This window comes from Gadus chalcogrammus, chromosome 9, assembly GCF_026213295.1.
Source record: "Gadus chalcogrammus isolate NIFS_2021 chromosome 9, NIFS_Gcha_1.0, whole genome shotgun sequence".
Taxonomy (NCBI): domain Eukaryota; kingdom Metazoa; phylum Chordata; class Actinopteri; order Gadiformes; family Gadidae; genus Gadus; species Gadus chalcogrammus.
In genome coordinates, this window is record NC_079420.1 from 14,818,030 (window position 1) to 14,844,368 (window position 26,339).

The window sequence follows — 26,339 nt, forward strand, 5'->3', positions numbered from 1 at the left end:
AATAATGTTATTTTTGAAATTGCTCATTCCACTGGCCTTTAAAGAAGAAAACTATAGGAATAGAATAATACAATAGTGTATTAAACGTACGATAGGCAACGCTTATTTATCATAAAGTAAATATGTTCTGCTCCACAAGATGACTGTTCTATATAAAGCAAAGTCACGAGCCTGAGATAATGTGTGCTCCGTGGCTGCGTGTTCAGTCAGGTGATGCCCAGTATCGGCTCTGCTATAGAGGGTGCTCGTAGTTGTAGTTTAGCATTGTGATTTCATTTGACTTTCTGTGATCGGTGATGTTCCTTTTTTTTATTATTTTAAGTAAGAATGTGAATCATGAGCACTGTTATCATGAATGCTGCACCATCTCCAGTACTGGAGGATTTTCTTATTGAACATGCCTTTATTCTCAAAGAGTTATAATAATTTATGTTGTGCTGTGTTTATAGCCCAGTATTTCACACAAATGAAAATCCTGGTCACCGTGTATTGATGGTCTGTGCCAACAAGTCGTCCTCAAGTGGAGTGGCTGTGTGTGTGTGTGTGTGTGTGTGTGTTTGTTTTATCTTCTGTGTGGTTGTCTTGCATGTGCTGAAGAAATACTGAATGCGGGGCTTTTTATTACGGTCACTCGTTCAGTGAGACTGTATTATAGTACTAGATACTGGATTATACTAAGAAGTTATGTATCGGTCCCTTTTTTTTAACAAACATTTTGTAGAATTGCTGTTGGAAATGTCTTGCTGATCAATGTCGGTTGCCCTGGCGACTCGTCTGTGTGACAACAATTCCTTTGTGTGCCTGGGGGAACCGGTGATGTCATGTGCAGGCAAAGGGTGCAGGGGGAGAGTGGTCCTCCGAATGGCCTGATGGGCCCTTGTTATTATTGGTCCTTCCTATATATCCCTGCTCTAGAAGGATGGGGAAAAAAATAACCGTCCTTGATGACCTGAAGCCTCATCAAGGCTTCTGGTCATGTCACTTACGAAAGAATTAAAAAGTACAGCCTGGATTTCGGCATTATTATCCTGTGCTAAAAAAATTTTTTTTTTAAACGGGCACTAACCCATTTTTGTTCGGAGTGGTTAACGTGGGCCTTAAGGAAATGTAGGCGTTATAACTACTGTGAAATGATTGACTACTGCGTTCGTCAAATATTTGCTTTAAGACGAGTGTTCCTCACACCTACCCACCTGCCTCCAGTTGAACTGAATGTTTAATTTTAGGTGTATGCAACAGGGAAGGAAAGTACACAACACACAGCACTGTATAAAAGGTCTTCTTTGTTGAGTTGCTCAGAGATGTGTACCAGCATTAGTAAATAAGTATTTGACTGTTTGCCACACCACTGAATGTCAATACACAGCAGATTTGTAACGCACAATTATTGTCACCACACCTCATTATACAGTTACGGTTCATTTCTTGAATGTATTCAAGAGAAATAAGCCAGACTCACATTAGCAACTTTAATGGTTTAACTAACATGAAACACTTTGAGACATTGGTATAGAACATGTAAGTCTCATCACTTTAACCACTTCATCTCATGCCAGGTCCACGGTCCTGCCATTGTAAAACAATAAACTCTTTCTTGGATAAAAGTGCTCTATGATGTTTCATACTGGGTGTATCATTTGAATAACGCACCTTGCACATAGAAATTGTATGAGAACCTAAGAAGATTGCTCAATTGAATGATGGTTTGACAACTGAGCTACAATAATGGGATATTGGAAACAGGATAAAGCCTTGCAAAATATGAAATGGCTGCAAAAACTTGGTCCTTCGATTTATACACAAGAATATCTTGAGTAATTAATTGAATTTAATAACTTAATGGTTTGAGCTAGATGTTCAACAGCTGCTCAGAGCAAACAAACATTAACATGTTATGTAGTATTCATGCAGAAGCTCAAAGACAGAAGATATTTATTTGCAGCCTTTTCTTGTTTTTCCTGCTTTAATCAGCTTCTCTGAGGTAGATTGCTACCTCATTGTGCCTGTGTGAGAAGCTGTTCCCTGCGCTCTGCATTGATGAAAAAACGCAGTTTCCGGGGCAACAGCCTCACCTCTACAGGCATGGCATCATACTCCTCATTGTCGATGTTGTAGAAGCCACCAACATCCTGTGGGGGAAAGTGTTGGGAAAGGAGCAGACATTAGAAAACGGATACAAACAAAACACAGTCTATTACACTTTTCTTACAGTAACCATGAATGCTCAAAGGGCTGTAGGAATCAGACCTCTGGCAGCTTCAGTTGGCAAACACTAGCTTCTAGTGTTGTGGATTTCTCAGTGAATATCGTTGGATCCGTTTCTTTTTCATTCCTGTGGAAGGAGTAGACACGAAGACATTATACTATTGCTTCTCATCTTTCATACCATACATTTATTTTTTTACTGACTAGGCATGTGTGTTTGTTGTATGCTACTGACCCAGCAGCAATGAACTCTCCAACAGTGAAGTTTTCTGGTTCTGCACGGATCATCAATGAGTCATAAAGGCGCTAAGGAAATAAAAAACAATGATGAGAATTACCTTTCTAGGAAGATGTAATATGGTGGACAGGTTGTTCAACTAAGTATGTAACATCGATATGCTGAATAATTTCGTTACTCACCCTCTCCACTGGGTTTTTATTGTGTGTATGAATAAGCAGCTCCAGCGTGGAAAACTCACGATCCGTCCATTTCTCCGGCTCTTCAACTTTCGGAGTTTCTGAATGAAGGCAAACAAAGGAGGGGTTGTTGAAACAACATCCATACATTGGTTTGACCAGCTAATTATGTTTGATCAGCGGTTGTCATACGTGGATTGATCTAGGGGGAACTCAAATTAAACAGTTCTGTGGCTGAATGAACGGTATAAAAAATGAATGTATGCATCCCAGTGTAACGACACTCCCCTTCTTCCCATTCATGACAGGATACTCACACACCGAAAGATCTACGCGGCCTGCTCTTGCCATAGACAACAGAGACTTTTTGTATAAGAGTCGGTTAAAGGGTTCTCCCTTTATGTTATGCATACATATATGTACATACATGTGTGTTCACTCTTTGTTTATGCACCAAGATTAGAAAACATTTTAGTGAGCTTTCTGTGATGCTGGGGGAACTCGCAGCAGGAGCATGATCACAGCACACACCGCATCCATCCATCCCGTTACCTTCCACCGGTGGGGACCAGTAGTTCTTTAGTCTGCGCATGATGCGGGACGGCAGACTGGCTCTCGGTGGCCTTGTTGTTGGCAGTTCAGCGGGCCGAAGCGTGGGCTCCAGGTAGGACAGCGAGACCTCGCGTACAAGGGGCCACTCCTGAGAAACACATTCAAGTCAACATTGCTCTCGATAATGCTGCATAATTGACTGTTTTTCTCTCTAATCGTTCCTGCTTGTACGTTGACCTCCATCTTGATAATAAATAACAACGGTAGGGCTCACCCGTAGAGTACTCAGCCAATGTGCTGCTTTTGTCTTCAACGGTCCCATATACCAATACCTAGGAAAACACACAGACAATGTTATTTTAAGTATAATCCTAGCAAGTCTTTGAAGTGTTGTGTCTGTGTTAAACACTCTTACTTGCTGATAGTAGCAGCTGCATCTCTGAACGCACCCCATCGCAGTCCCATCAGGGCAAACACTGGCTGCTCTTTCTCCCCCTACAACAGAGACAAGGTTCAAACATAAGGGCAGGCATTGTTGATTATCCGGGACAGTCATCTCATGGTTCACTGATAAAATACAACAAATATTTTTTGCATGTTTGATCATCAAGGTGATCATCAAGAAAATTCCTTCAATATAATTTTAACCTCGAATTCAAACTCGATTGATCCCTTTTTTTCTTAAACAAAATCCTCAAGCTGTTTTTTTTCACCCAGAATTTAATGAAATATAAGAAAAATACAGTTAATAATAACATCGGCAGTAAGTTATACTGCCGGTGCTGTATGTAATATACAAATAAAAATAGGTTAACCTCACCTTGATCTCCAGCACATCAAGCTGCACAGTCTCTCCTTTCAGGATGGAGAGTGTTGCTGATGTGATGTGTCTGAAAACGGTTAGTGGAAGAGGACGTTGTTGCTTAACAACCAGGACATATACAATTTAGAGAATGATTTTGCGGTCACTATCAGTAATGGACTCAATGACAATCTCCTAATTTACTTACTTAACCCGGTTGTCATTCAGAAGATGAAGACTTGGACTCAGCGAGTTGCTAGAGCCCAGTGGAATGAAGCCAATAGGAGTATTACACATGTGTGCCTATAAACAAAAAGGACACAATGGTAATAAGTATCAAATTTACGTTTATGCTTTTAAATCCAATTCTGATTTGCATGTTAAAATATATAATTTAATACTATTATCAAACATGCAAGTAATGGCAGACTAGGAGCTACATATAGATCAGACTGGAGATCAGTTATGGGAAAGACCCAAGAGTGAACCCTAATTTCACATCTTGAACTGTAAGTGTGTGATGTTTCTCCACCGTTATTATATCAGACAGCCATACTTTCATGGTTCATGCAGTCAAGGTTATTCGTACTTGATCCGGTCTTCGTAGTAATCCGGTCACCACTTCTTGGAGCGTACCATCCCCGCCAGCCACTATCAACATATCCGTCTGCTCAATGAACTCCATCAGTTTCTTGGCTTGGCCTTCAAAGTCTGTCTGTAGGGTCACAAACATATTTCAGTTACTTAATGTGGTCATTAATACCGTTGTTTGAAAAGGAAGACTCTTTTATTTATTTACCTTGACAAGTGTAATCTCCACACCGGCCAGGTGTAAAATTGGAGCCGCATTCTTGTCAAATAATTTGATGGCTTTACTGTGGACAACAGAAGTGCGATTCAAAAAACAGAAACAGAATAAGTCTCGAATGAAAGGGTTTTCTATATTAAGCCAGATCATTTAAGATATGCATTATCTTACCCATTACATGCTGCAGGGTTCAGTATAACAGTTGCTTTCTTGAGCTGCTCTTGTGGTGATATCTGTTGACGTCCAAATTCCTAGCACAGGGATGGTAAATACTTTGAATAAGAAAATGTTGAACGAAATCCTTAACCCAATTATGAAACACAACCTGTTACAAATTAAAAAACGCCCTTCTTACCCTGGCTTCTAAGCAAGCTTCCCTTCGCAGAACGCTGTCACTAAAACACATTACGTATAACAATATTAGCACTGAAGACTGTGGATTAACGGTAGTAATATATAGTAAGATAATAATCTATTATGATTCCGATTTGAAGAACTGCATGACTTACCAATGTATTCCATAGAGCCAATGTCCACCATAAGACAAAACACACACAGCGAACGTGGACTTCTTCCAGTGATTCCGCAAAGTCTTAAACACTTTGACGACGCGAGCCATTTCATTTACAATGTAGGAAACGTATCATATATGCGATAAATGTCACAGCGGTCATAGATTGAAGACTGCACAAATCGCATGGGTATTTTGATGTAACACGAAACGTCACTCTGGTCGAAACAAGGAAGTAGATTAAGAGGTTCCGCTTGGATTACGAATTCGTTTAAACAAATCAAAATCGTTTCTATATTGAGGCCTTCCGACATGTTGGAGATAACATTTTAATTGTATATGAAAGGTGTCACCTTGGTGTGTAAGAGTAAACTAAAAAGACTTGCGTACTTTAAAATATAAACTACATTACCCCTGCCGCAACTCGTTAATTGGAAAATAAGGACCTCGCCTGTATTGTATATATTGTACAACGATTCATATAAATCATAGTCTTATTCAGTAAATTATTCATTGGATCAATTATGATATGAAAAGTTTCAAGAACATTTATAATATAGTTTCAAAGCATATGTTGGTTAGAATTTAATACGGGCACTAACTCTTCACTCTCTGTCCAAAATCCGGTAACCACATATCATGGCGGCGCAGATGGCGGTAAATTCGGGTATGGGATATTTTATTTAACTAACGTGATAGTTCTGCAATGTTGAGACAGTAGGCACGAGCTACGCATGCCACATAAATACATATATAATTATTTTCCTAAGGCCACTTCCACTCAGTTTTGTTTGAATCGAGCACATGTGGCTCTATCCATGTCAATTTCCGTCAATAGTGGCTAGGCTAACAACCTAGCATAGTTGTTAGTGTTAGTTTGCTATGAATGAACACCTCTTCCTGCAATCGTATATGGCATGTGTATCGTTAATGTACTGGTGCATATTATATTATAATTTGACAGATGACTTGTGTTTCCTCTTCGAAGGGAGTAAGACACCTACTAGCAAGCAAGTCATTTGGGAGTGCAAAGAAAGTTGTATTAGTTGGTCAGGAGAAGAACGATTATTAATGCAACATACTAAGTTGTATTCATTGTTTACCCCTTGCGGTCTGCTTCACAGAAACTACAAACTTAATACAAACTTGCCACTCACCATTTCTTCGAGCCCAATGAATGCATGTTTACAAGCAATCGGAATATGTTACTACGCCTTACTATCTGTCACTCAAGTTCCAGTGTATGCTATGTGTACCATTAGGAGCCAGTCTGTGGGGGCCGCTGAAGGAGCTATGGGAGACGGTGGAGGGAGCTGTTATGAGGAGGCAGTCGGAGAGTGTCCACCTCCTCGACTTGCAGCTGAAGAAACACAAGCCACACTTTCTGTCTCTGTACAAAAACCCTGTATGTGTCATTTAAAATACACACGTCATTTAAAAACACATCGAATTTTGTGTCAAAGTTATTTGTGTGTGTCTAATTTGATGTCCTTTTATTAAACACAAACACTGTCTTACTTTATTTGCAGCCAAAGAGTGCAGAGCAGAGGGACAAAGTGCGCAAAGCTAGCACAGAAGGCATAGCCATCCAAGGCCAACAAGGCTCACGACTGGTGCCTGAGCAGCTCCTGGCAGAAGCGCTGATCCTCAGTGACATGTTTGATATGGGAGAGTTGGCAGCCCTGGAGCTGCTATTGGCAGGTAATGTTATCTGCGTTTTAAATGACCTTATTTAATAACAGTCTTGTTGTTCAATTGATTTCCATCAAGAGAGCGTGATTAATACCTTTCTTCTACTCTCTAATGATCTCTTGCATGCCTTGCTGCAGGGGAGCACCAGCAGCCGCACTTCCCGGGACTGACCCGTGGGCTGGTGGCTGTGCTGCTCTACTGGGACGGCAAGCTCTGTGTGGCCAACTCCCTGCGGTCCCTCATTCAGTCCCGTCCAGGCAAGACCTTCACGTTGGAGCTCAGGTAACCAGTCAGGATTATACTTTGGTGATGAATAGGTAACCACAGTCAGGTGGATTATACTTTGGTGATCAGTGGGTGACCACAGTTGAGGGGTGATTTATACTTCTGTGATGAACAGTCGCCCTTGGTGTACCCCGAGTCTCTACGTCACTGGCGTTGCCCGAAGATGGTGACACGTAGCTTATTTCCACCTCTCCAAAAGATGCAACTACACGTCAGGGCAACAGGTGGCCTGACTCGTCCTCCCAGCTTGCATTTATACTGGACTAGGAGAGGTTTGCATATATGTAAGGATCGCATTATTATGAAGATATCAGATGTCACTGAATACATGACTTTAGTCTCACAACTGCAAGCACTGGCGTAGCGACCCTCAGTGCACACCTATGGGGCTATTCAGAGTATAATTCAGGCTTACGGTGTCCTCCATGTCTTGCCTAAATTTCTCCTCACAATCCAGCCGGTTCCAAAACATTCACCTTACTTAAAGAAAAAGAGTGATTGTTTGTGTTTAACTGGCTGATGGGTTGTCTGGTTTGTTGTCCCTTAGTGGAGAGCTTGTGGCCTTGACCACGCGGTTCACAGATGAACTGATGGGCCAGGGTCTGACCAAGCGCATCCTGAGCTTGGTGTCCGAGGTCAACGTGACACGGGAGTTTGAGCGTCTGCAGAAACAACGCGGTCTTGGCAACGAGAAGCACCGGAAACAGGTACAAGTCAAAACATCTTACTCTCTACTAACCCTTAAAAAAAAAATTGGACGACTGATTTTAAATACCTAGCTTAATTGAAAAACACTCACCTGTGGTGAGGGAAGGCATTGTTCAAGGTTTTGACCACAGGTTGGAATCTTGTCATTATCAGGTATTGGACCTCATCAAGGAATCTAGACAAGCATTGGCAGACAGCTTGTTTTCATGGACCTGCCAATCCCCTCTGACTAAAGATGACACCCTGGCCCTAATTGGCCACTTGGAGACAGTGACAGTTGAAGCTGATGGCTCATTGGACAGTGTAAACCTTTCTCTGGTCATGGCATTGCTGTACTGTTTAGACGTCAGCTTCCTAGAGCAAGGAACCGAAGATAGGGAAGGTAAGATGAATAAATGCTGGATACAATTTATTGAAATATTATCACTCAACCCTCAACAGGTATTATACTCTTACAACTCTTGCGTACACACAGTTCTGTGTAGTCATGTTCTATTGAATGTGAATTAGGGCTTTGACTTTTGGCCAAAAATCATATTCGAAGTTTGTTTGTTTATTAATATTAGTATTCGAATATATTCGAATATTTATTAATAATATTTTGACCATTAAATGCCTTCAGTAATACCTGGGCTGAATCCGAATACTTAGTACATGCTATTTATGTTCAGTGTCTCTTACTTGACCGTACTACACTTGACAGTGTAGTACGGTCTACAGCTATGCGTAGAACGCCTCTGAACTCTTCCGAACACCGCCGTAACTCCACCGGATGTTTGGAGATGACGTGTCTCCCCTCAGATGCCGGCAAAATTACCTTGATAAGTTACCTGTTTTCCGTCTTGTCATCGTTGCTATTAAATTAAAAATGTCTCTTTTTACTTAATTACTTACTTTACTTTTTTACTCTTTTTAATGTCTCTTTTTTTCGCCGCTTTCTATGACGTCTTTCTAAGCCGCTGTTGGTAGTGTCGGGTCAGCCATCTCTTCTTCGTTCGTTACCAGACTCGTAGTCTGGTAACGTAGTGACCTACCGTTGTATACTGTGGCGGTAGTACGCATTCGGAAACGTTTTCCGTACTACACAATGCACACTGAGCATTCGGACGCGCTATATTTGTGGCGTACTACAAGTATGAGTATTCGGATTCAGCCCTGCTTTGCGAGGTTTGTTTACAGGCTTTGCGATGTTTACCGGTCTTGCGCGTTCCAAAGGTTTATTATGTTTCTAATAAATCGCTGTCTAATCAATACTTCATTCACTGCCTCTTCCGTGGTCATTACAATATTATGAATAGACTGCATGGGTTCTCCCTCTTGGCCTGCCCATAACAGGTTCGAATATTAAGGGCTGCCTAATATTTGTTCGAATTTTGATTTATTTTTTTGATATTCGAATTATATTCGAATCACGAAGTTCGAAGTCAAAGCCCTAATGTGAATACATTTATTTACTTTGCAAGTAACTCTGGGACTTTGATTTTCCTTCACATCCTTTGTACCGTTTTTGCCGGTATGGAGTTGAATTGGGTCTTAAATTGCCCTCATAATGGTCTTAAAAAGAAACCTGCCGAGACACTGCTCGGTTAAGTTTAAAGCTTTTCTGTGTTTGGTTTCGACTGTCAAAGTACAACAAATATGTAACCGTGCTTTAACTTGCCAGTGGAAAGCATTGACGTGTTGTGTTTGTCCAGATCTGCTTCAGGCCCTGCCCTTGTTGACGGAGAGGGACTACGTGCTTGCGGTGCATAACCGTTTGCTGGAAGGGCCTACCTGGAAGATTCCGGGCCTACAGGCTGTTTGTCGGCTTGCGTGGGCTCTGGCTTTGAGGGCTCTGTCCCAGCTTCCACAGGGCTCCTGTACGTCCTCCTTTTGTGGCTGACACACACGCACAGTTGTAATGTATGGATAGTATATGGGGGGCTGTACATTGTGGCTTACTTCTTTATGTGTTTATCGCAGCCCTTGTGGAGTTCACGGAGTCAGACGAGGCTCTGGCTGACCTGGCCCTCCTGGGAGACGTCTTCCTGTTCATGAAAGATGGCATGCTGGGATGTGAAGGGTTCACCCAGGAAGAGTTCTACATCCGTCGCCTTCATACCTTAATTACAGACTTTCTGGCTCTCATGCCGATCAAGGCAAGTCATAGTGTGTTAATAACACATTTACTGATACGTTTTTAAATACATATTTCTTTAGGTTCATTTTTTATTGAAACAAGCCTGAGGACTTAAGTCCACGTTGCTTCGAAGGTTTGGTGCCCACTCTAAGGTTTTCCTTCTCTGCAGGTGAAGCAGCTGCGTAACCGTGCCGATGAGGATGCCCGCTTGGTGTATATGTCCCTACAGATGGGCAGTGAGCCCCCTTCGTCGTTACGCAAAGACCTAGACCACCTCATGTTCCTGGTTAGTTTGCATTGTCTACGCACAACCTTTCACACGATAAAGCCTGCGATACTGCAAAGAGTGACTGTACAACAAGTACACCATCATGTTCTTCTTGTCAGAGGACGGAGGCAATAGAACAAGGTTCAAAGCCCATGACAGCTGGCTGTAGTTGGCTCTTTCTGAGTTTATAATCAAGTTCAATTATGGAGTTCTCAGTTATTTTGTCATGATTAGCAGCAGCCATGTGGAAATGTTGCTTTGTAATCAATCTCTTGCTATCTTTGCCCACATTTGGTTTCCAGATCGGTGAGTTCTACAGCAAAGACCCGTTTGGTCTGGAGCTCGGTCTAGAGTTCTGGGCTCCCGCCGAGTCTCTTCATCACACCAACCTGCAGGGCTCGTATCTGGGCATGGCCCTGCAAAGACCCCCGCATAAACAGGTATGAGCTGGGCTTACCAGCGTCACTAAAAACCTATTCATGACACACTATAATTGAGTTGCCGCTTAACTATCAGCTCTTACCTGACCCCCTTTCCCATCATGCTTTCTTTATTCCTGCCCTTTAGGTGGTGCTATCCAAGTTTGTGCGTCAGATGGGAGACCTGCTCCCCTCTACCCTGGTCATCCCTTACCTGAGGATGTTGAAGGGTCTGGCCAACGGACCGCAGTGTTCCCACTACTGCTTCAGCCTGCTGAAGACCAACGGAGCCACTCATGGTAAGGCCTCACTCGGGGGGACTGTATTAATCCTCCACTGGATACGTTTTCCCACTGCAACCTCTAGCAGCTGGAGCTGTCATAACAGTCATAGCATTAGCTATATCATTTTCCGTTACCGCCGTCTTCAGACTTTCAAACAGTGGGGGGCGGGAAGAAAGACCAGAAAAAACGAAATTTCCATATTGCAGGTTTAAATCTAAATAAACGGGCCAATTTGAGGAATATTACTAGATTTTTCAAATTAAATGGCATGTAGTTTATCCTGGAATGACTATGTAAATATGCATTTAACAACATGGGAAAGATGTGATTGTTGTATGTATTGTTTTTCTCATGATATTGTATTCGACATCACCCAGGGGACACCATGCAGGGCATGACAGGCCGGCCGGTGTCCTGGGAACTCTTGTTCCACTCTCTGATGCTGTACTATGAGAACCTGCGGCGGGACCTACCCAGCCCGGAGGCCGCCAACCTCTACCGCCACCCGCCCACCCGCGGGATCACCCAGAGGGAGGTGGACGGGCTCACCTCCTACCTGGAGCTGCTCACCACCATCATCACCTGGGTATGGCCCGTCCTGTCCACGCCGGGCGGCCTTGTGCACTGCTTTCACTTTCGTTTTTTAAATTGCAAAAATTTTAAAATGTTCATTCGTCAACAAGAACTAGTATGGACATTATAACAATTGCCTATTATGCTTGAATATGATTATTCCATGAATATGTTGAAACAAATACATTCAACGTCAAACTTTTCTCAAAAAGTGGTACATTAGCTCTCCTTGTCAACATACTTTGTATGCAGCGCCTTGAGGTCGAACACATGCCTGTCAACTTGTTTTTGATTCCAATCCCTTCAGCTCTTTTCAATGCATTGTGTGTGTGCCTCCTTGGTCCGCTAGAGTGAGAATGCGCGGCTGGCGTTGTGTGAGCACCCCCAGTGGACGCCGGTGGTAGTGGTCCTGGGCCTGCTCCAGTGCAGCGTGCCCCCCGTCCTCAAGGGGGAGCTCCTACGCTGCCTGGCTGCCTTCGGCAAGTCTCCTGAGATTGCTGCCTCCCTCTGGCAGTCCCTGGAGTACACCCAGGTAAAGTGGTCATTGCTGTTCCTCTTTATTGATCTGTGGGGATAATATCAATAGACTCATCCTACATTCAAGGTGTTGCAGTGTTTTATTCAGTCCAATTGTCTATAGAGTACCTCATTGATATTCCTTTTGTGTTGTGCTATTGGTTATTCTTTACTTCATAATATATGACACTATGGCAGGAACGCATTATGTACATACAGGCATCCTCATTTCATAGCAGGTGTGCGTTGGGATTGTCATTAAGTCCTTGTGATCTGCTATGGTTCTCCAGATCCTCCAGACAGTGAGAATACCTGGACAGAGACAGGCGGCTGGCATTGAGGTATGATTACATCTGGGAACATTGTTTTACTTGGTTTGTGATATCAAATTCACCAACCAAGTGTATCATTATTTTTTTCATAGATTACAGTAAATTGCTGAATGATGTTCACAGGCTGTAGACAAGGACCTGTCAATGTAAGATGTTGACTGCATATTAACACAACATCCTGCTGGTGAATCTCTGTGGACAGATGAGGGGAACTTCTGTGTGTTGCAGCTCTTGACTGTACTTCTCGCCCACCCCAGGTGGAGCTCAACGAGATCGAGTCCAGCTGCGAGGAATACCCTCTGACCCGGGCCTTCTGCCAGCTGATCAGCACCTTGGTCGAGAGCAGCCTGCCTGTCAACCTGGGGGCGGGACTGCGGGCGCCAGGGTTCGACCCCTACCTCACTTTCCTGCGGGACGCCGTGTTCCTCCCCTTCCCCACCAGGGCCTATTGCCACGCCGCCGAGAAGGTAGCGTTCTTCCTCAGTCACGTGTGCGCAGTGGACAACGCATTAAAGGTCCCATGGCATGCCACCAGGCGTTTTCCGTCTTGTCATCGTTGCTATTAAATTAAAAATGTCTCTTTTTACTTAATTTACTTTTTTACTCTTTTTAATGTCTCTTTTTTTCGCCGCTTTCTATGACGTCTTTCTAAGCCGCTGTTGGTAGTGTCGGGTCAGCCATCTCTTCTTCGTTCGTTACCAGACACATGCCACACCACACCGGGTGGCATGCCGTGGGACCTTTTAAGATGCCTCCTGAAGGTATCGTTGTTAGCGTGGCAGGACCCTAACCCCCTTTGCGCCCCCGCCAGTGGGAGGTGGCCGACGGTGTCCTGGAGGTGTTCCACAAGCTGCTGCGGGACTATGAGCCCCAGCCCGCCGACTTCCTCCAGGAGATGGTGGAGCTCCACGGGGAGCAGGTGCCGGCCCATAAGCCCCCGGGCCACAGCATCATGTTCCACCTGCTCAACGACTCGCCCACCCTGGCCCTCTGCCTCAGCCTGCTGGAGGAGGGGGTGCGGCAGCTGGACACCTACGCACCCTTCCCCGGTGAGAGGGGGGGAGGGAAGGAGTGGGAGGGGAGAAGGAGGGGAGCTGTGTGTAGCGTGTGTGGGGTAAAGATGGGCAAACAGATGCTGCCCCGCATGCATTAACCTCCCTCAAGATCGGATTCACATTCCGACCACCTTTGTCTGCACACAGTGTACTGACCCAGTAACAATTTTGTATGAGCATAAAAACATTGTCATTAAGAAGATCACCTGTCTGACCTCTGGACCGAAGAGAAGTTTGGAGGAGTTAATCAAAATCATGCGTTTTAAATTTCTTCATCCTTCGGACCTTCTCCACCCGACAGGCAAGAAGCACCTGGAGTCGGCGGTGCTGCACTGCCTGTGCCTGCTGGAGCTGGCTCTGCAGAAGGAGGTGTTGTTCATGGACTTGCTGCGGGAGAGCCAGGCCTCGCTGCTGGTCTCCCCGCTGGAGCAGCTCCTCCAGGGGGTCAGTCCTCAGACCCGCCGGGCCGACCACATCGTCAACATAGCCAGGTGGGAACCCCTCAGAAGCCCTCCGTGACAGTGGTCCCTGAAGCAAAGGGGTCCTGTTGTTTAAACAACACCACATGTACTCATGCGCGGCTGTGTGTGCGTGTCCCTGGCAGTTATCTGTACCACAGCAGCTCCAACCCGGAGGCAGCCTTCCAGAGTGCAAAGATCCTTCGTCACGTCGCCCGCTACCCCAACATCCAGATCAGGCTGGTGGGGGACTTCACCCACGACCCGGTATGCATCCAACCCTTTTGTTTAAGTGGATATGTTGAGCAGCGTATATAACTTTTGAATAAAAAAAACATTTAAAAAATGAGTCATCGTATAATAATTTGATTTTTATTCGTAATGTTTGTAGGCTGTAAGTGACAAACTCATGGCAGGCTTCGTGGAATGTCTGGACATTGATGAGGCAGAAGAGTCGGTGGAGAAGGAAGAAGGTGAGTTACCCTTCCTATTCATGCGCATCATAATTAGAATGAGTCTTTTAGAAACGTACCAGCCACTAATGGGAGCTTCCTGAATGCCAACAGGAGTATGCTCTGTAACATGACATACTGGACTCGTTTTTCTCAAATAAAAATCTGTTTTTACGTTAACAACCTCGCAGACTTCCAAGCTGTTCACGTCCATCTTGAACCACGCTGATCCCTAGATACTCTCCTTCACTACTCAGAAACAGACTCGCAAAACAAGGTGGCGAGGATCCGGCACGAGATCAAGATCCACATCCTGAACCTGCTGATGACGTCGCTGGAGCTGAAGCCTCCCAACCTGGCACTGTACCTGCTGGGCTACGAGGTCAAGAAAGCCGTCTCCTCCACCAACCTGCAGGACCCAGGTCTGACACCAGCTGGCCTTTCATTTGTCATTTCACGCTGAAACACTCCCTACCCCAGTGTCGCTGTGGGAGCCGCAGGGCTGACCCGCACTGTGTGTCCCCAGGTGTGCTCGGATGTCCACGGAGCTGCCTGCACGCCATCCTGAGTCTGCTGCAGCGCGGCAGCGAGAAGAGGTCCGGCCCGGTGCTCAGCCAGCAGGCCCCTCACCTAGCTGAGCTCTGCTACCAGGTACCGCCGACATAAAGAACCTCGTCACATGTGGAGCTTTGTTTGGCATCCGTCTGGAGCGGGCCTGTCGAGGATGTAGTCAAAGGATATATGAGCGTTTTTAAATTGAGGGTGATCTGTGTGCCTCCTTGAAGGTGATCTACCAGCTGTGTGCCTGTTCGGACACGTCAGGGCCCACCATGCGCTACCTGAGGACCAGCCAGGACTTCCTGTTCTCTCACCTGCAGCACATGCCCTTTTCCCTGCCAAGTGAGGCCAAACTCCCACCTTCCTCCCGGCTCCATTCACATTACCCATGTATCCTGTCGATCCGGGTCAGTTGTGTAAGACCTGTCCCTGGTTTGTCCCTCGGCCGGCTCTCTCTCTTTCTCTCTCTCTCTATCAGGCAACCAGATCGCTGCTCTCTCCCAGATGTCGTGGCTGATGAAGACGGCGGCCATCGAGCTGCGAATGACCTCCCTCAACCGCCAGCGCTCGCACACACAGCGCCTCGTGAGCCTGCTGCTGGACGACCAGCCCCCCACACAGCACACCGGTACGCCCCCACGCACGCTCCCTCGTGCACATACAGCACACTAGTACGTACACATACACAGCAAACAGGTATGCTCACGCTCACTCTCACACATACTCATTCAGCACACTGGTACGCACACAGCACATGGTACGTTCACACGCACGTATAACACACGGTACGCACATGTTGAGACGCACACCTACACACAAACACCGACTTCCACAATCAGCCAGTCAATACCGTTGTCACCTGTAACCCCTTACTTTCTCCTCGTAGTTGATGGAGAGCTGGGAATGGAGGAAGAGACCAGATCAGTCTGCGGCTTTCTCCATTTCGACACAGCCTCAAAAGGTGTGCAGCACTTTGGCTCACTGCAATGATTATATTTGTAGCTTTTATTCTGTAAAACCACAGTTTATTCCTTCCCGATAACAACAACTCGTCTGTCATGGTTCCCAGTGCGCAGGAAGCTGCTGTGTGTACTGGACGCCATCGAGTTCAGCCAGGACATCCCAGACCTGCTGCAGCTCGACTTCTTTGAGCGCGCTCAGATCGAGCTGGTGATCACCAACTGTGAGCACGTCAACGAGCAGGGACACACGGTCTGCAACGTCAAGGTGAGGGATCCCTTGACAAGAAGTTGTTTCGCTTTGAAGATAGAAACTAATGCAATGTGACCTGTACTGATTCAATATGTACATGTCGGTCATAGCTGTTACATCGCGTGCTGGTTGCTGAAGTGAACGCCCTTCAAGGAATGGCCGCCATTGGTCAGAGGCCACTTTTGATGGAGGTGAGTGAATAACTGCTGAGCCTCCAGCATTATCCCGCAGTCACAAGCAGAGCTGCAGCATAGTTTCATTATTAATTCATCTCATCTTCAAGTCAGTTTAAATGCAAATTGACTTAAAAAACGACACTACCAGGCATTAGTGCTGCGATTCCATTGGCCTAGAAACCTTACGTCTAAGTGCATCTATGGAGCTTCCTCACTTGAGACGGGCTGTACTTTTGGCTCGTCGTAAAAGTAGCCTCAGTTTACCTCCGTTTAGAAGTAGCTTAAGCTACACCAGCCGCTGACTCAGTTTAGAAGTAGCTTAAGCTACAACAGCCACTGACTCCGTTTAGAAGTAGCTTAAGCTACATACACCGCTGACTCCGTTTAGAAGTAGCTTAAGCTACACCCGCCGCTGACCCCGTTTCCCGCGGTGCATCCAGGAGGTGAACTCCATCCTGCAGCAGGTGGTGGAGAGAAACCACGTGCGCCGCAGCCTGAACGCCAAGCGCCACGCCCTGCAGTCCTGGAGGGGCCTGGTGGAGACGCTGCTGACCGCCTGCCCCGCCGACCTCATACCGCCGGACGACCGGCAGCTCATCATCAGAGACCTGCTGCTGGACCTGCACGACAAGGCACGCAGCAGGCCTGTTGGGGGGGGGGGGGGGCGTGCAGAGGAAGAGGGGGGACGGTGGGATGGGTGATGGCTTCAGGAGGAGGTGGGATGAGGGATGGCTTCAGGAGGAGGTGGTATTGTGGGATGAGAGATACTTCAGGAGGAGGTGGGACAGTGGGATGAGAGATACTTCAGGAGGAGGTGGGACAGTGGGATGAGAGATACTTCAGGAGGAGGTGGGACAGTGGGATGAGGGATGGCTTCAGGAGGAGGTGGTATTGTGGGATGAGAGATACTTCAGGAGGAGGTTTGGGGGTATTTAGGGGGGAGCTGGAGGTATTTCTGAACCTGGTGAACTAAATGGTGTCAATGTGAATGCAGTCAGAAATGCTCATTCATTTTTCTTCATAGATACAGTATCCAACAACCACTGAAGGAAAGATGGAGCGTACAGAAACAAGCTAATGAGCCGCTTTTAGGAACCATAGCTTGCGTATGAATGTGTTTGTGCAGAAGGTGATCTGACCCCCCCCCCCCCCCCCGTGCTCTCCAGGTGTTATCGGAGGATGCTGCAGGAGAGCTGATGCCCATCGTGGCGGGGGCGGTCTTCACGCTGGCGGCCCAGCTCAGCCAGTCCATCCTTTCGGAGCAGCAGCAGGGGGTGGGGCTGGACGGGGACGGGTCCTCGGGCTTCGCCTCCATCGCCAACTCCGCCCTGCACCTCATCCTCCGCAAGATGCTGGACTTCATCCTCTGCACGGGTCAGGAACCTTCTGCTGTTGTTGGTCCAGAAAATAAATCAACAATCACAACATCAGCACGTTTCTATCTGTCACCTAAAAGACAACCCTTTGTTTACCTGTCATGTCTAGCTTTTTGATGTTATATATATATATTTTTTTAATCGAAACAATAATATAAAAAATATCAAATTTCAATCCCATTTTTGATGTTAAACTCAAATTTTATTGTTGATTCAGTAAGAAGGGCAATCATAAGCGATTAGCAGCAATACTGCAGAGTGTGAATCCAGAGGCACGTGACTACCCGGCGGTCTACTTACCACCTCTCCCTCCCCCTTCAGGCGGGGGCTTCCAGCGCCTGCGAGCCCACCTGTATGGCGCTCTGCTCTACTACCTCCAGATGGCCCAGAAGCCAGAGGAGCCCGACACGCTACAGACAGGTACAGTAGAGTAGACACTCTTCAGCAGTTTCAAACCATGTCTCAGGTAAAGGCAAATAACGATGGACAAAAACGACCAACATTATAACTAACCTTCCCCTGCTCCTATGCGTCCATAATAGTGACGTCATTGTGATGAATGATTTGCAATCCATGCCCTTTAAATCAATGATTGAAGCTTGTTAAGAGACGGTCTGACCTTTGACCCCTGCTGACCTCACCGCTCTCTCTCCCTCCACCAGGGAAGTCCATGTGGGAGCGCCTGACCGCCCCAGAGGACAGCTTCTCCAAGCTGCAGAGGGAGAACCTGTCCATCATCGAGAGCTACGGCACCGCCCTGATGGAGGTGGTGTGCCGGGACGCCTGCGACGGGCACGAGATAGGCCGGGTATGAGCCCCACCCGCCATTCCCACCCACCAGCCTCACTTACCCTGCAGCGACGCCCCTCATTGGTCCTTGCTGGGGTTGATGGGAAGTCCCAGTCCCAGAGATAATTATTTTAATAATAATAACGCATTTAACTGAAGTGCTTTCCTCCATACTCAAAGACCCTTTACATCAGCGGTCCCCAACCCCCGGTCCGCGGACCGGTACCGGTGCGTGGGTCATTTGGTACCGGTCCGCAGAGAAAGATTATTATTATTATTTTATTTTATTTTTTTATTTTTTTATTTTTTATTTTTTTTTATTCACTTCGCAATACTTTCACTCTTTTACATGCAATAAGTCTATATGCAGTTGTTAGATTGCATATAACATGTTTGCATTTTTGGCAACCTCTGCGCAACATAACCCCCCCCCCCCCCCCCGGTCCGTGAAACTTTTCGGAGAATCATACCGGTCCTTCATGCTGAAAAGGTTGGGGACCCCTGCTTTACATGATAAGACATCAAATACAGAATTAATAAACAACGAGCGCCATATCAATAAATGGTCATGAAAACCTTTTAAAAGCATCTAGATGAAGGGAGAGGGGGGAAGAGTCTTAGGGGTGATTTTTGTGATGGACGAATGGGGGTGGCTCAATCAGTGCTGGGTCACCTGTGGATCAACATATATTTTTATAATACAATCTTATCCATCAAGTTTAGAATGCTGCGTACCCAAACCACACCGGGCTTTAAACAGAATGGTCCAGCGGGCCCGGGCCTCATGTCTCTGCTCGCTGCTCCCCGTTAGATGCTGGCCCTGGCGGTGCTGGACCGCATCCTGTCCATCGACCGGCAGAGCCAGTGGCTGCTGTACCTGTGCAACAGCGGCTACCTGAGGGTGCTGGTGGAGAGCCTGCGGCAGGACGACGGGGCGCTGCAGGGCCTGCTCACGCCCCAGCCGCCGCTCCTCAAGCCCCTGTACATCTACGAGAGCAAGATGGTGAGGCTGAGCACGCACACGCTCAGTCCCCCCGCATGCAGGCACTCACACGCATGCGCTTAATTGTCTTGTCTTGGATGTGTGTGATTAAACCGTGTGTGTGATTAAACCGTGTCCAATAGCCACAGTCAGCTATGCTAAATTCAAGAGAAACGTCTTGGACCCTAAAAGTGTCTGTGTGTGTGTGCAGGCCTTGCTGACTCGCGTGGCCAAGACGAGCGAGGGTGCGGTGGAACTGCTGCGCTGCGGCCTGGTGGCCCAGCTGATGGAGTGCCAGGTGTACGACATGCTCCCGGACAGCGACGCACACAGGTCAGGGGACGGCGCTCACACACCTGTGCTCTTGGCACTCAGACCACGTGCATGTGTCCCTCTGCTGTAAAGACTCCATGGAGAGGCTTGCACTGATCCTCATCTCTAGAAAGCTTTACATAAATCTGTTGACGGTGTGCAGGTGATATTGAAGCGCTGTAAATTGAGAGTAATTAGTTTGAAATGGCCGAGCCAATCCAGCCCCCAGGCCATCTCTTTCACGATGGTCTTTGGGGAAGTCATATTGTCTGTCAGTCACAGGTTGTTTGTTTCACAACATTACGTTCTGCTCTCAGATCCAACATAAAGCACCTTTTTAATGACGCGTGTCCATTTCTGTTAAATTGTAACTGGCGTTTAGCGAGGCGCTTCAGTTGAACTGTGTCTGAAACAAGGCTCTCTCTGTATGCCAGGGTCATGAGGGACCCGTCAGGGTTCATCCCTAGCCCGCTGGACCGCTACCGCCAGATCCTTCTGCCCGCGCTCAGGCTGTTCCAGATCATCCTGACGTCCACCACCATGAACCACCAGCAGGGGGCACCACAGGTATGCAGAGACACAGCTCATAAGGTCATAATGTATCCCTGGGACAAATACCTATGCATGATTTTACCTTTTATAAATAATAACCTTTTGGTGCAAAATGTTATGACATTCATTAAATGTCGTTTGTGCTATTTACACCTACATTTGCAAAAAAAACATTTGTTACCTAAGGGGAGAGCTCTTTAAGCAGCAATTTGCTAAATGTGCATGTTTGTGTGTGTGTGTGTGTGTGTGCAGGTCCTTCAGTGGCTGATCGTCCATGCAGACACCATCCAGTCTCTGCTGCGCTGTCAGGAGCTCAGCATGGGGGCCTTGCAGGAGCTCTCTCTGCTCACAGGCATCATCAGCAAGACGGCCCTACCAGGTACCTGCTGCAGTCAGCATCCCACTGATCCGCCGCTCTGCCCTCACCTGGGGCCGGACAGACGACTGGAGACTGTGGCTTCATGTCTTACTTTTCTTTTTCATCCCATTTTCAATGGTCTCCATTTACCGTGTATAATAAATATTGGCGAGGAAAACAAGGTTTACTATTATGGCTACGATGACCAAACAGGCGGTGGTTGTACAGTTGTGATGACGATGGCTCGTGTGTGTTCCAGGAGTCCTCAAGCTGAGCGGGGAGGTCCACAGCGCTGTGGTGATGGAGTTCCAGGGTCACATCAACAGGTTCCAGGTGGGTTTCTGCCCCTGCTCGTGCTGAATTGCCAGTATAGTCAAAAATGCTCGTCCCTCCGGACCTCAGATTCAATGCTAATGCACGTATACATCCACACTACTCCAGACCCATGGTTCCTCTCACTAAGCCGGTGTAGCGCGTTGACGTGACGTTCAACAAAGGGCCCACCAAGCTAAAAACATCAACTTGTGGTCATCCTTTATCGTTAGTATGTTGGGGGAGTTGCCATGATTTACTTTCCTTCATCCTACATTTCTGACTCAGACTTAACAACTCTACTGAGCTCTTCAGATGACTGATTTTCTCTAGGTGGGGGGGCAAGACATGTGTGTGGGGGGGGGGGGGGGGGGCGTGTTGATGAATGTTGTGTGTTGTCTCATTTGTGTATGTGTAACTGTTTTCTATATGTCTATCGGTTTGTTGCATAAATCGTTAAATAAAAAATGTATCACAAAAAACAACAAGGGGCCCACCTGACCCTCGGTGGTCCCGGTGAGCAGCGCTCAGAGCCGTCATTAACCCGTGTCTCCGCAGCGCATGTGCCTGTCTCTGCTGGGCCGGCTGGCCGGGGGCGAGCGGGAGAGGCTGCTGAAGCAGGCGGAGGCTGCGGCCCCCGGAGACCCCGCGGAGAGGAGGGAGGAGATGGAGGTGGCCATGCAGCAGGTCAGAGGGGAGGAGCCCCAGGGGGCAGGGGCCGGCTCTGGGAGGGTTGAGAGGATGCAAGAGGGTCGGTCGTGGCGTGCCTGCTCGTGTTCATAGGGAGCGACCTTGTTGCGGAGGGGTCATGCAGGCTGTTCCTTCCTGAAGACCTTCCTAGATGACATTTGGAGCGTACTCAATGTGGTGTTGGGGTGATAGAGAGAAGGCTCAACCAGTTACTGGAAGACATTTGCATATTTATTTTATTTAAGCTTTATTTATTCATGGAAGGCCATTGGGAGCAGGCTCATTTTTCCTGATGTAACATAAAAATAAATAAATGGAAAATTGATAAATAAATGGATAAATGGGGCAATAAGAAAGCTATTTAAAACGAGAGCAATCCTTATTTAATTCAACTTTAATCTCCCCATGAACGTCTCAATTGAGATGTTGAATATCCATAAAAACATGCATAAAGTACAAAGCTTGGTGTAATAAAACTACATTTAATGACTGTAAGGAACACCGTTCATCTTGGACCCATTTGGTATGGTCACCAGCTCTCCAGTTCCTCCCTGCGGTCGCTGAGCTCACGGTGCCGCTCTGTATTCACAGGTGTGTGCCAACATCATGGAGTACTGCCAGACCCTGCTGCTGCAGAGCTCGGCGCAGGCCCAGTTCACCATCTGCCTCTTCAGCCCGTCTGGCAGCGAGCCGGCTGGCAGGGACGGAGCGCGAGCAGGTCAGCCTCAAGGAGGCCCGTCAGGGGGCCAGAGGGAGGGCGGGGGAGGCAGGGGTCACCAGCACGGGGCCTTGGAAGGAGTGCTACAGTCATGAAGCAAGGGACCGTTACATAGCTGTTATAAATACTATGTCTTCCACGACGAGTACATCAATCATGTGATTGTTTTAGGGCAGCAACGGATATTTGGTATTTCCGTCAAAGGGATTGATTATCAGATACACTTATTGGTATCCAACCTTTTACGTTATTCTCCAAAGTTCTTCTGATGTGTAATCTTTTAACCCTCAAGAGAATAAGGCCCAATCCCATGTCTACCCCTTACCCTTACCCCTCCCCCTTGTTTTGAAGGGGTAAGGGGAAGGGCTTACTCCTTCTCCTTACCCCTTACCCTTGCCCCTTCAAAACAAGGGGGTAAGGGGTAGAAATGGGATTGGGCCTAAATGAATTCAGATTCCCTTCATCTCTCGCTGGATCTCCGGTGCTCCAAACCGTCCATTGATCCCGGGTTGTCTTTCTGGGACAGACCTCTCGTCCACGCTGCCGGCGGCCGCCTCCTCGCGGGTGCCCAGCCTGGGCCTGGTGCTGTACCTGCTGAAGAGCAGCGCTGCCGACTTCTCCCGCTTCCACCAGAGCCACCGCCAGAGCCTCAGCAAGCTGCAGGGCCTGGCCCAGCTGCCCCCCGAGGAGCTGAAGGAGGTGAGCCGGACATATGACCGAGGGTCAGAGATCCTGAAACGAAGCATACGGCATATTGTTGTCTATGGTGATGCTGAACAGCATTGTGTGTGTATGTGCTTGCGCTCTGCAGCTGTGCCAGGGGCTGGTGTCAGGCCCTGGAGGCGTGGACAAGATCTCATCGGTCCAGAGGAGCCTGCTCGCCAAGAGGCGCCTGGTCCAGCTCATCAACAACCGAGCTAAGCTGCTGGCCCTCTGCTCCTGTATCCTTCATCACACTCTGCCTAGCACCCAGCCTGTGGGTCCACTGCCAACCACAGGCTGGGGCCACACTTTGAGCCAGGACTCTAGGGCCAGACTCGGTCCTCGTCTGCATTATGTAATGTAGTTCAACATGACTTTTCTTCCTCTTGAGACAGATGTTCCCCCCCCCCTTCTGTTCCGGATGCTTATGTGCAGTTATTAGGTCTACAGTTTACTGCTTCAGCACCTGTGAACGACTGCTGAAGCATGTCGCAAATTCAAATATTTTCAGGGTCGCTTGAAGTTTGAGCTGTCAATCCAACCGTTGCAACACCTTGACTTGGGTTCGCTCAGATGTCATTGAAACCTGCCTATTTGTGTTGTGGCGCCACCTAGAGTACTACCTGATGTACTGCACCCCGTCGGACCCCAAGAATGCCCTGTTGCCTGGAGCGAGCTCATTCAGATCTCGCTTTGCCGATGGTAAGAAGAGTCTAGAGTCAGTCTAGAGAAAGATCAAAGCTTTACATTTAGTCATAGGGAAAATACTGGGCTCTACTTCAAAGTTTCCTTGGAATTATTAGATCACCGTGCTAGTGTGTGATTATCTTCACCTTCATTTGTTGTTGTAGACTCCTTGCAAGGAAGTGGGCGTGGCCTGGGTTTGTCCAGAGTCAGCCAGCAGGATCTCGATCAGGTAGGAAGAAAAAGGGTGATGTGTGTGTAGTGGTTTATGTTGATGTGTGTGACGGTTGATGATGCGTGTGGTGGTTGATGGTGTGTGGTGGTTGATGGTGTGTGGTGGTTGATGGTGTGTGGTGGTTGATAATGTGTATGTGTATGGTTGAAGTGTGATGGTTGATGGTGTGTGTGTGTGGTGGTTGATAATGTGTGTGTGTGTGTGTGATGGTTGATGGTGTGTGTGTGGTGGTTGATAATGTGTGTGTGTGTGATGGTTGATGGTGTGTGTGTGGTGGTTGATAATGTGTATGTGTGTGGTTGAAGTGTGATGGTTGATGGTGTGTGTGTGGTGGTTGATAATGTGTGTGTGTGTGATGGTTGATGGTGTGTGTGTGGTGGTTGATGATGGTGTGTGGTGGTTGATAATATGTGTGTGTGGTTGATGTGTGATGGTTGATGGTGGTTGATAATGTGTGGTGGTTGATGGTGTGTGTGGTGGTTCATAATGTGTGTGGTGGTTGATAATGTGTGTGTGTGGTTGATGTGTGATGGTTGATGGTGTGTGTGTGTGGTGGTTGATAATGTGTGTGTGTGTGATGGTTGATGGTGTGTGTGTGGTGGTTGATGATGGTGTGTGGTGGTTGATAATGTGTGTGTGTGGTTGATGTGTGATGGTTGATGGTGGTGTGTGGTGGTTGATAATATGTGTGTGTGGTTGATGTGTGATGGTTGATGGTGGTTGATAATGTGTGTGGTGGTTGACGGTGTGTGTGGTGGTTGATAATGTGTGTGGTGGTTGATAATGTGTGTGGTTGATGGTGTGTGTGGTGGTTCATAATGTGTGTGGTGGTTGATAATGTGTGTGTGTGGTTGATGTGTGATGGTTGATGGTGGTGTGTGGTGGTTGATAATATGTGTGTGTGGTTGATGTGTGATGGTTGATGGTGGTTGATAATGTGTGTGGTGGTTGACGGTGTGTGTGGTGGTTGATAATGTGTGTGGTGGTTGATAATGTGTGTGGTTGATGGTGTGTGTGTTGCTCTGGGGTCCAGCTCCAGGCGGACATGGCAGCGGGCTTCGGGGAGGCTCTCCAGAGGAAGCTGCTGGAGGTGGAGGGTCTGTACGGGGAGGTCCGCTCCCGCTACACCTTCATCCAGGCCCTGGTCCGAAGGATCCGCGGCCTCCTCCGACGCACCAAGAGCTGAGGTCTCTGGGGGGATAGGCACACACTGACGGACACTGAGACCACCGCTCGGCTCTTTATTCAACACGCTCTCTGAAGCGCAGAGGAACCACCCCCGCCTACACCAGTGGAGGCCCGACTGCCATGGAGCGTTTTTCTGGCGCTGAGCAACAACCTTTGAACCTGTGCTCTTTAGTATTATATCATGCATCTTATGTGTGTGTGGGATTCCAGACGAGATAATTAAATGACTTGATGTGATTAAGTGCTATGCAGCTTGCACGTATCAAGCATGCGTATGAAAAATAACTAACTGAACAGAGTTGACGTTTAACTTGACGTGCGACCATTTGTTATCGCTTCTGGTATGATTGCTATTGTGGTTTATATATTTGTGTATTTTTCTTTCTTTTGGAAATAAACTTTAAAATGGATTAACTGCTTGTGCTTGTGTACACATACCCGAAAGCAATCTAATCACATTCTCAATTTCTTCCGTCCTTCCTGTCTGTGCCTAACCACCCGTCTACCTGCACGTATTCCAGAAAGCTAGGCACACCTATGCTAAAGCTAGCAAGCTATTAGGGGACTGGGTATGGTGGGAGGCTTCTTTCAAAATCATGCTTACTCTGGCTGGTTCCTGCAAACAGCCTACACTAGCTTTAAGTAGGAACTATGACCTGTAGTTATTAGACATGGCCAAAAATAATCAATACAATTCTTAATTGTCTTCAATGTTCTTGTTTGTAAATGTTCTGAAATGGCATTTGCCTTTCATCCAATAAAAAACTAATGGGTTTATTTCCATAGAATTACAACCATGAATTCCATTCCCTTAAGCTGATATCCATGCTGCTTTCTCTCAAAGGTGTGTGTGTGTGTGTGTGTGTGTGTGTGTGTGTGTGTGTGTGTGTGTGTGTGTGTGTGTGTGTGTGTGTGTGTGTGTGTGTGTGTGTGTGTGTGTGTGTGTGTGTGTGTGTGTGTGTGTGTGATTGGTGCATTGGGGGCCCGTGGCTTACAGTGGCTGTCATCACTCAGAGGGATGGGGGCCCCTGGGCCAGAG

At 47.2% G+C, this 26,339-nt stretch overlaps 2 protein-coding genes across 3 annotated transcripts; one reads left to right on the plus strand and one right to left on the minus strand.

The window, feature by feature from the left end:
• Nucleotides 1–1,069: 1,069 nt before the first annotated feature.
• Nucleotides 1,070–5,661, minus strand: agk (acylglycerol kinase). The gene is made up of 14 exons (XM_056599176.1): nt 5,294–5,661; nt 5,140–5,179; nt 4,956–5,035; nt 4,776–4,851; nt 4,566–4,691; nt 4,185–4,279; nt 3,995–4,064; nt 3,590–3,669; nt 3,449–3,506; nt 3,175–3,322; nt 2,626–2,723; nt 2,441–2,511; nt 2,248–2,332; nt 1,070–2,129 (listed from the first exon to the last, which is right to left on the minus strand). Exons 1-14 carry the CDS (start codon nt 5,401–5,403, stop codon nt 1,995–1,997), a joined length of 1,272 nt encoding a protein of 423 aa, XP_056455151.1. The 5' UTR covers nt 5,404–5,661; the 3' UTR covers nt 1,070–1,994.
• Nucleotides 5,653–26,068, plus strand: nup205 (nucleoporin 205). Of its 2 annotated transcripts, XM_056599154.1 has the most exons (43): nt 5,653–5,796; nt 5,947–5,962; nt 6,558–6,700; nt 6,825–6,996; nt 7,125–7,269; nt 7,820–7,979; nt 8,134–8,362; nt 9,675–9,839; nt 9,943–10,118; nt 10,269–10,385; nt 10,670–10,807; nt 10,935–11,085; nt 11,448–11,656; nt 11,993–12,175; nt 12,450–12,500; nt 12,749–12,958; nt 13,303–13,540; nt 13,848–14,037; nt 14,151–14,271; nt 14,396–14,477; nt 14,714–14,878; nt 14,983–15,107; nt 15,242–15,356; nt 15,493–15,642; nt 15,901–15,975; nt 16,084–16,241; nt 16,337–16,417; nt 16,843–17,034; nt 17,569–17,776; nt 18,100–18,198; nt 18,441–18,586; nt 19,379–19,570; nt 19,761–19,882; nt 20,296–20,428; nt 20,666–20,792; nt 21,031–21,104; nt 21,642–21,770; nt 22,365–22,491; nt 23,018–23,190; nt 23,303–23,432; nt 23,767–23,895; nt 24,045–24,109; nt 25,146–26,068. In XM_056599154.1, the coding sequence occupies exons 2-43, from the start codon at nt 5,947–5,949 to the stop codon at nt 25,296–25,298; spliced, it is 5,964 nt and encodes a 1,987-aa protein (XP_056455129.1). In that variant the 5' UTR covers nt 5,653–5,796; the 3' UTR covers nt 25,299–26,068. The 2 variants fall into 2 exon arrangements, with proteins under 2 accessions (XP_056455129.1, XP_056455128.1); XM_056599153.1 differs by lacking the exon at nt 5,653–5,796 and having other exon boundaries at nt 5,830–5,962.
• The last annotated feature ends 271 nt before the right edge of the window (nt 26,069–26,339 follow it).

Excerpts from the sequence above, each read along its gene's own strand:
- agk (XM_056599176.1), bottom strand. The coding sequence starts at position 5,403 with ATGGCTCGCGTCGTCAAAGTGTTTAAGACTTTGCGGAATCACTGGAAG. Across the intron at positions 5,180-5,293 it reads TGGCTCTATGGAATACATTG|TGACAGCGTTCTGCGAAGGG; the intron begins GTAAGTCATGCA and ends AATGTGTTTTAG. Across the intron at positions 4,280-4,565 it reads TACTACGAAGACCGGATCAA|GCACACATGTGTAATACTCC; the intron begins GTACGAATAACC and ends TTTTGTTTATAG.
- nup205 (XM_056599153.1), top strand. The coding sequence starts at position 5,935 with ATGGCGGCGCAGATGGCGGTAAATTCGG. Across the intron at positions 9,840-9,942 it reads CCAGCTTCCACAGGGCTCCT|CCCTTGTGGAGTTCACGGAG; the intron begins GTACGTCCTCCT and ends TGTTTATCGCAG. Across the intron at positions 12,959-13,302 it reads ATTGCCACGCCGCCGAGAAG|TGGGAGGTGGCCGACGGTGT; the intron begins GTAGCGTTCTTC and ends CGCCCCCGCCAG.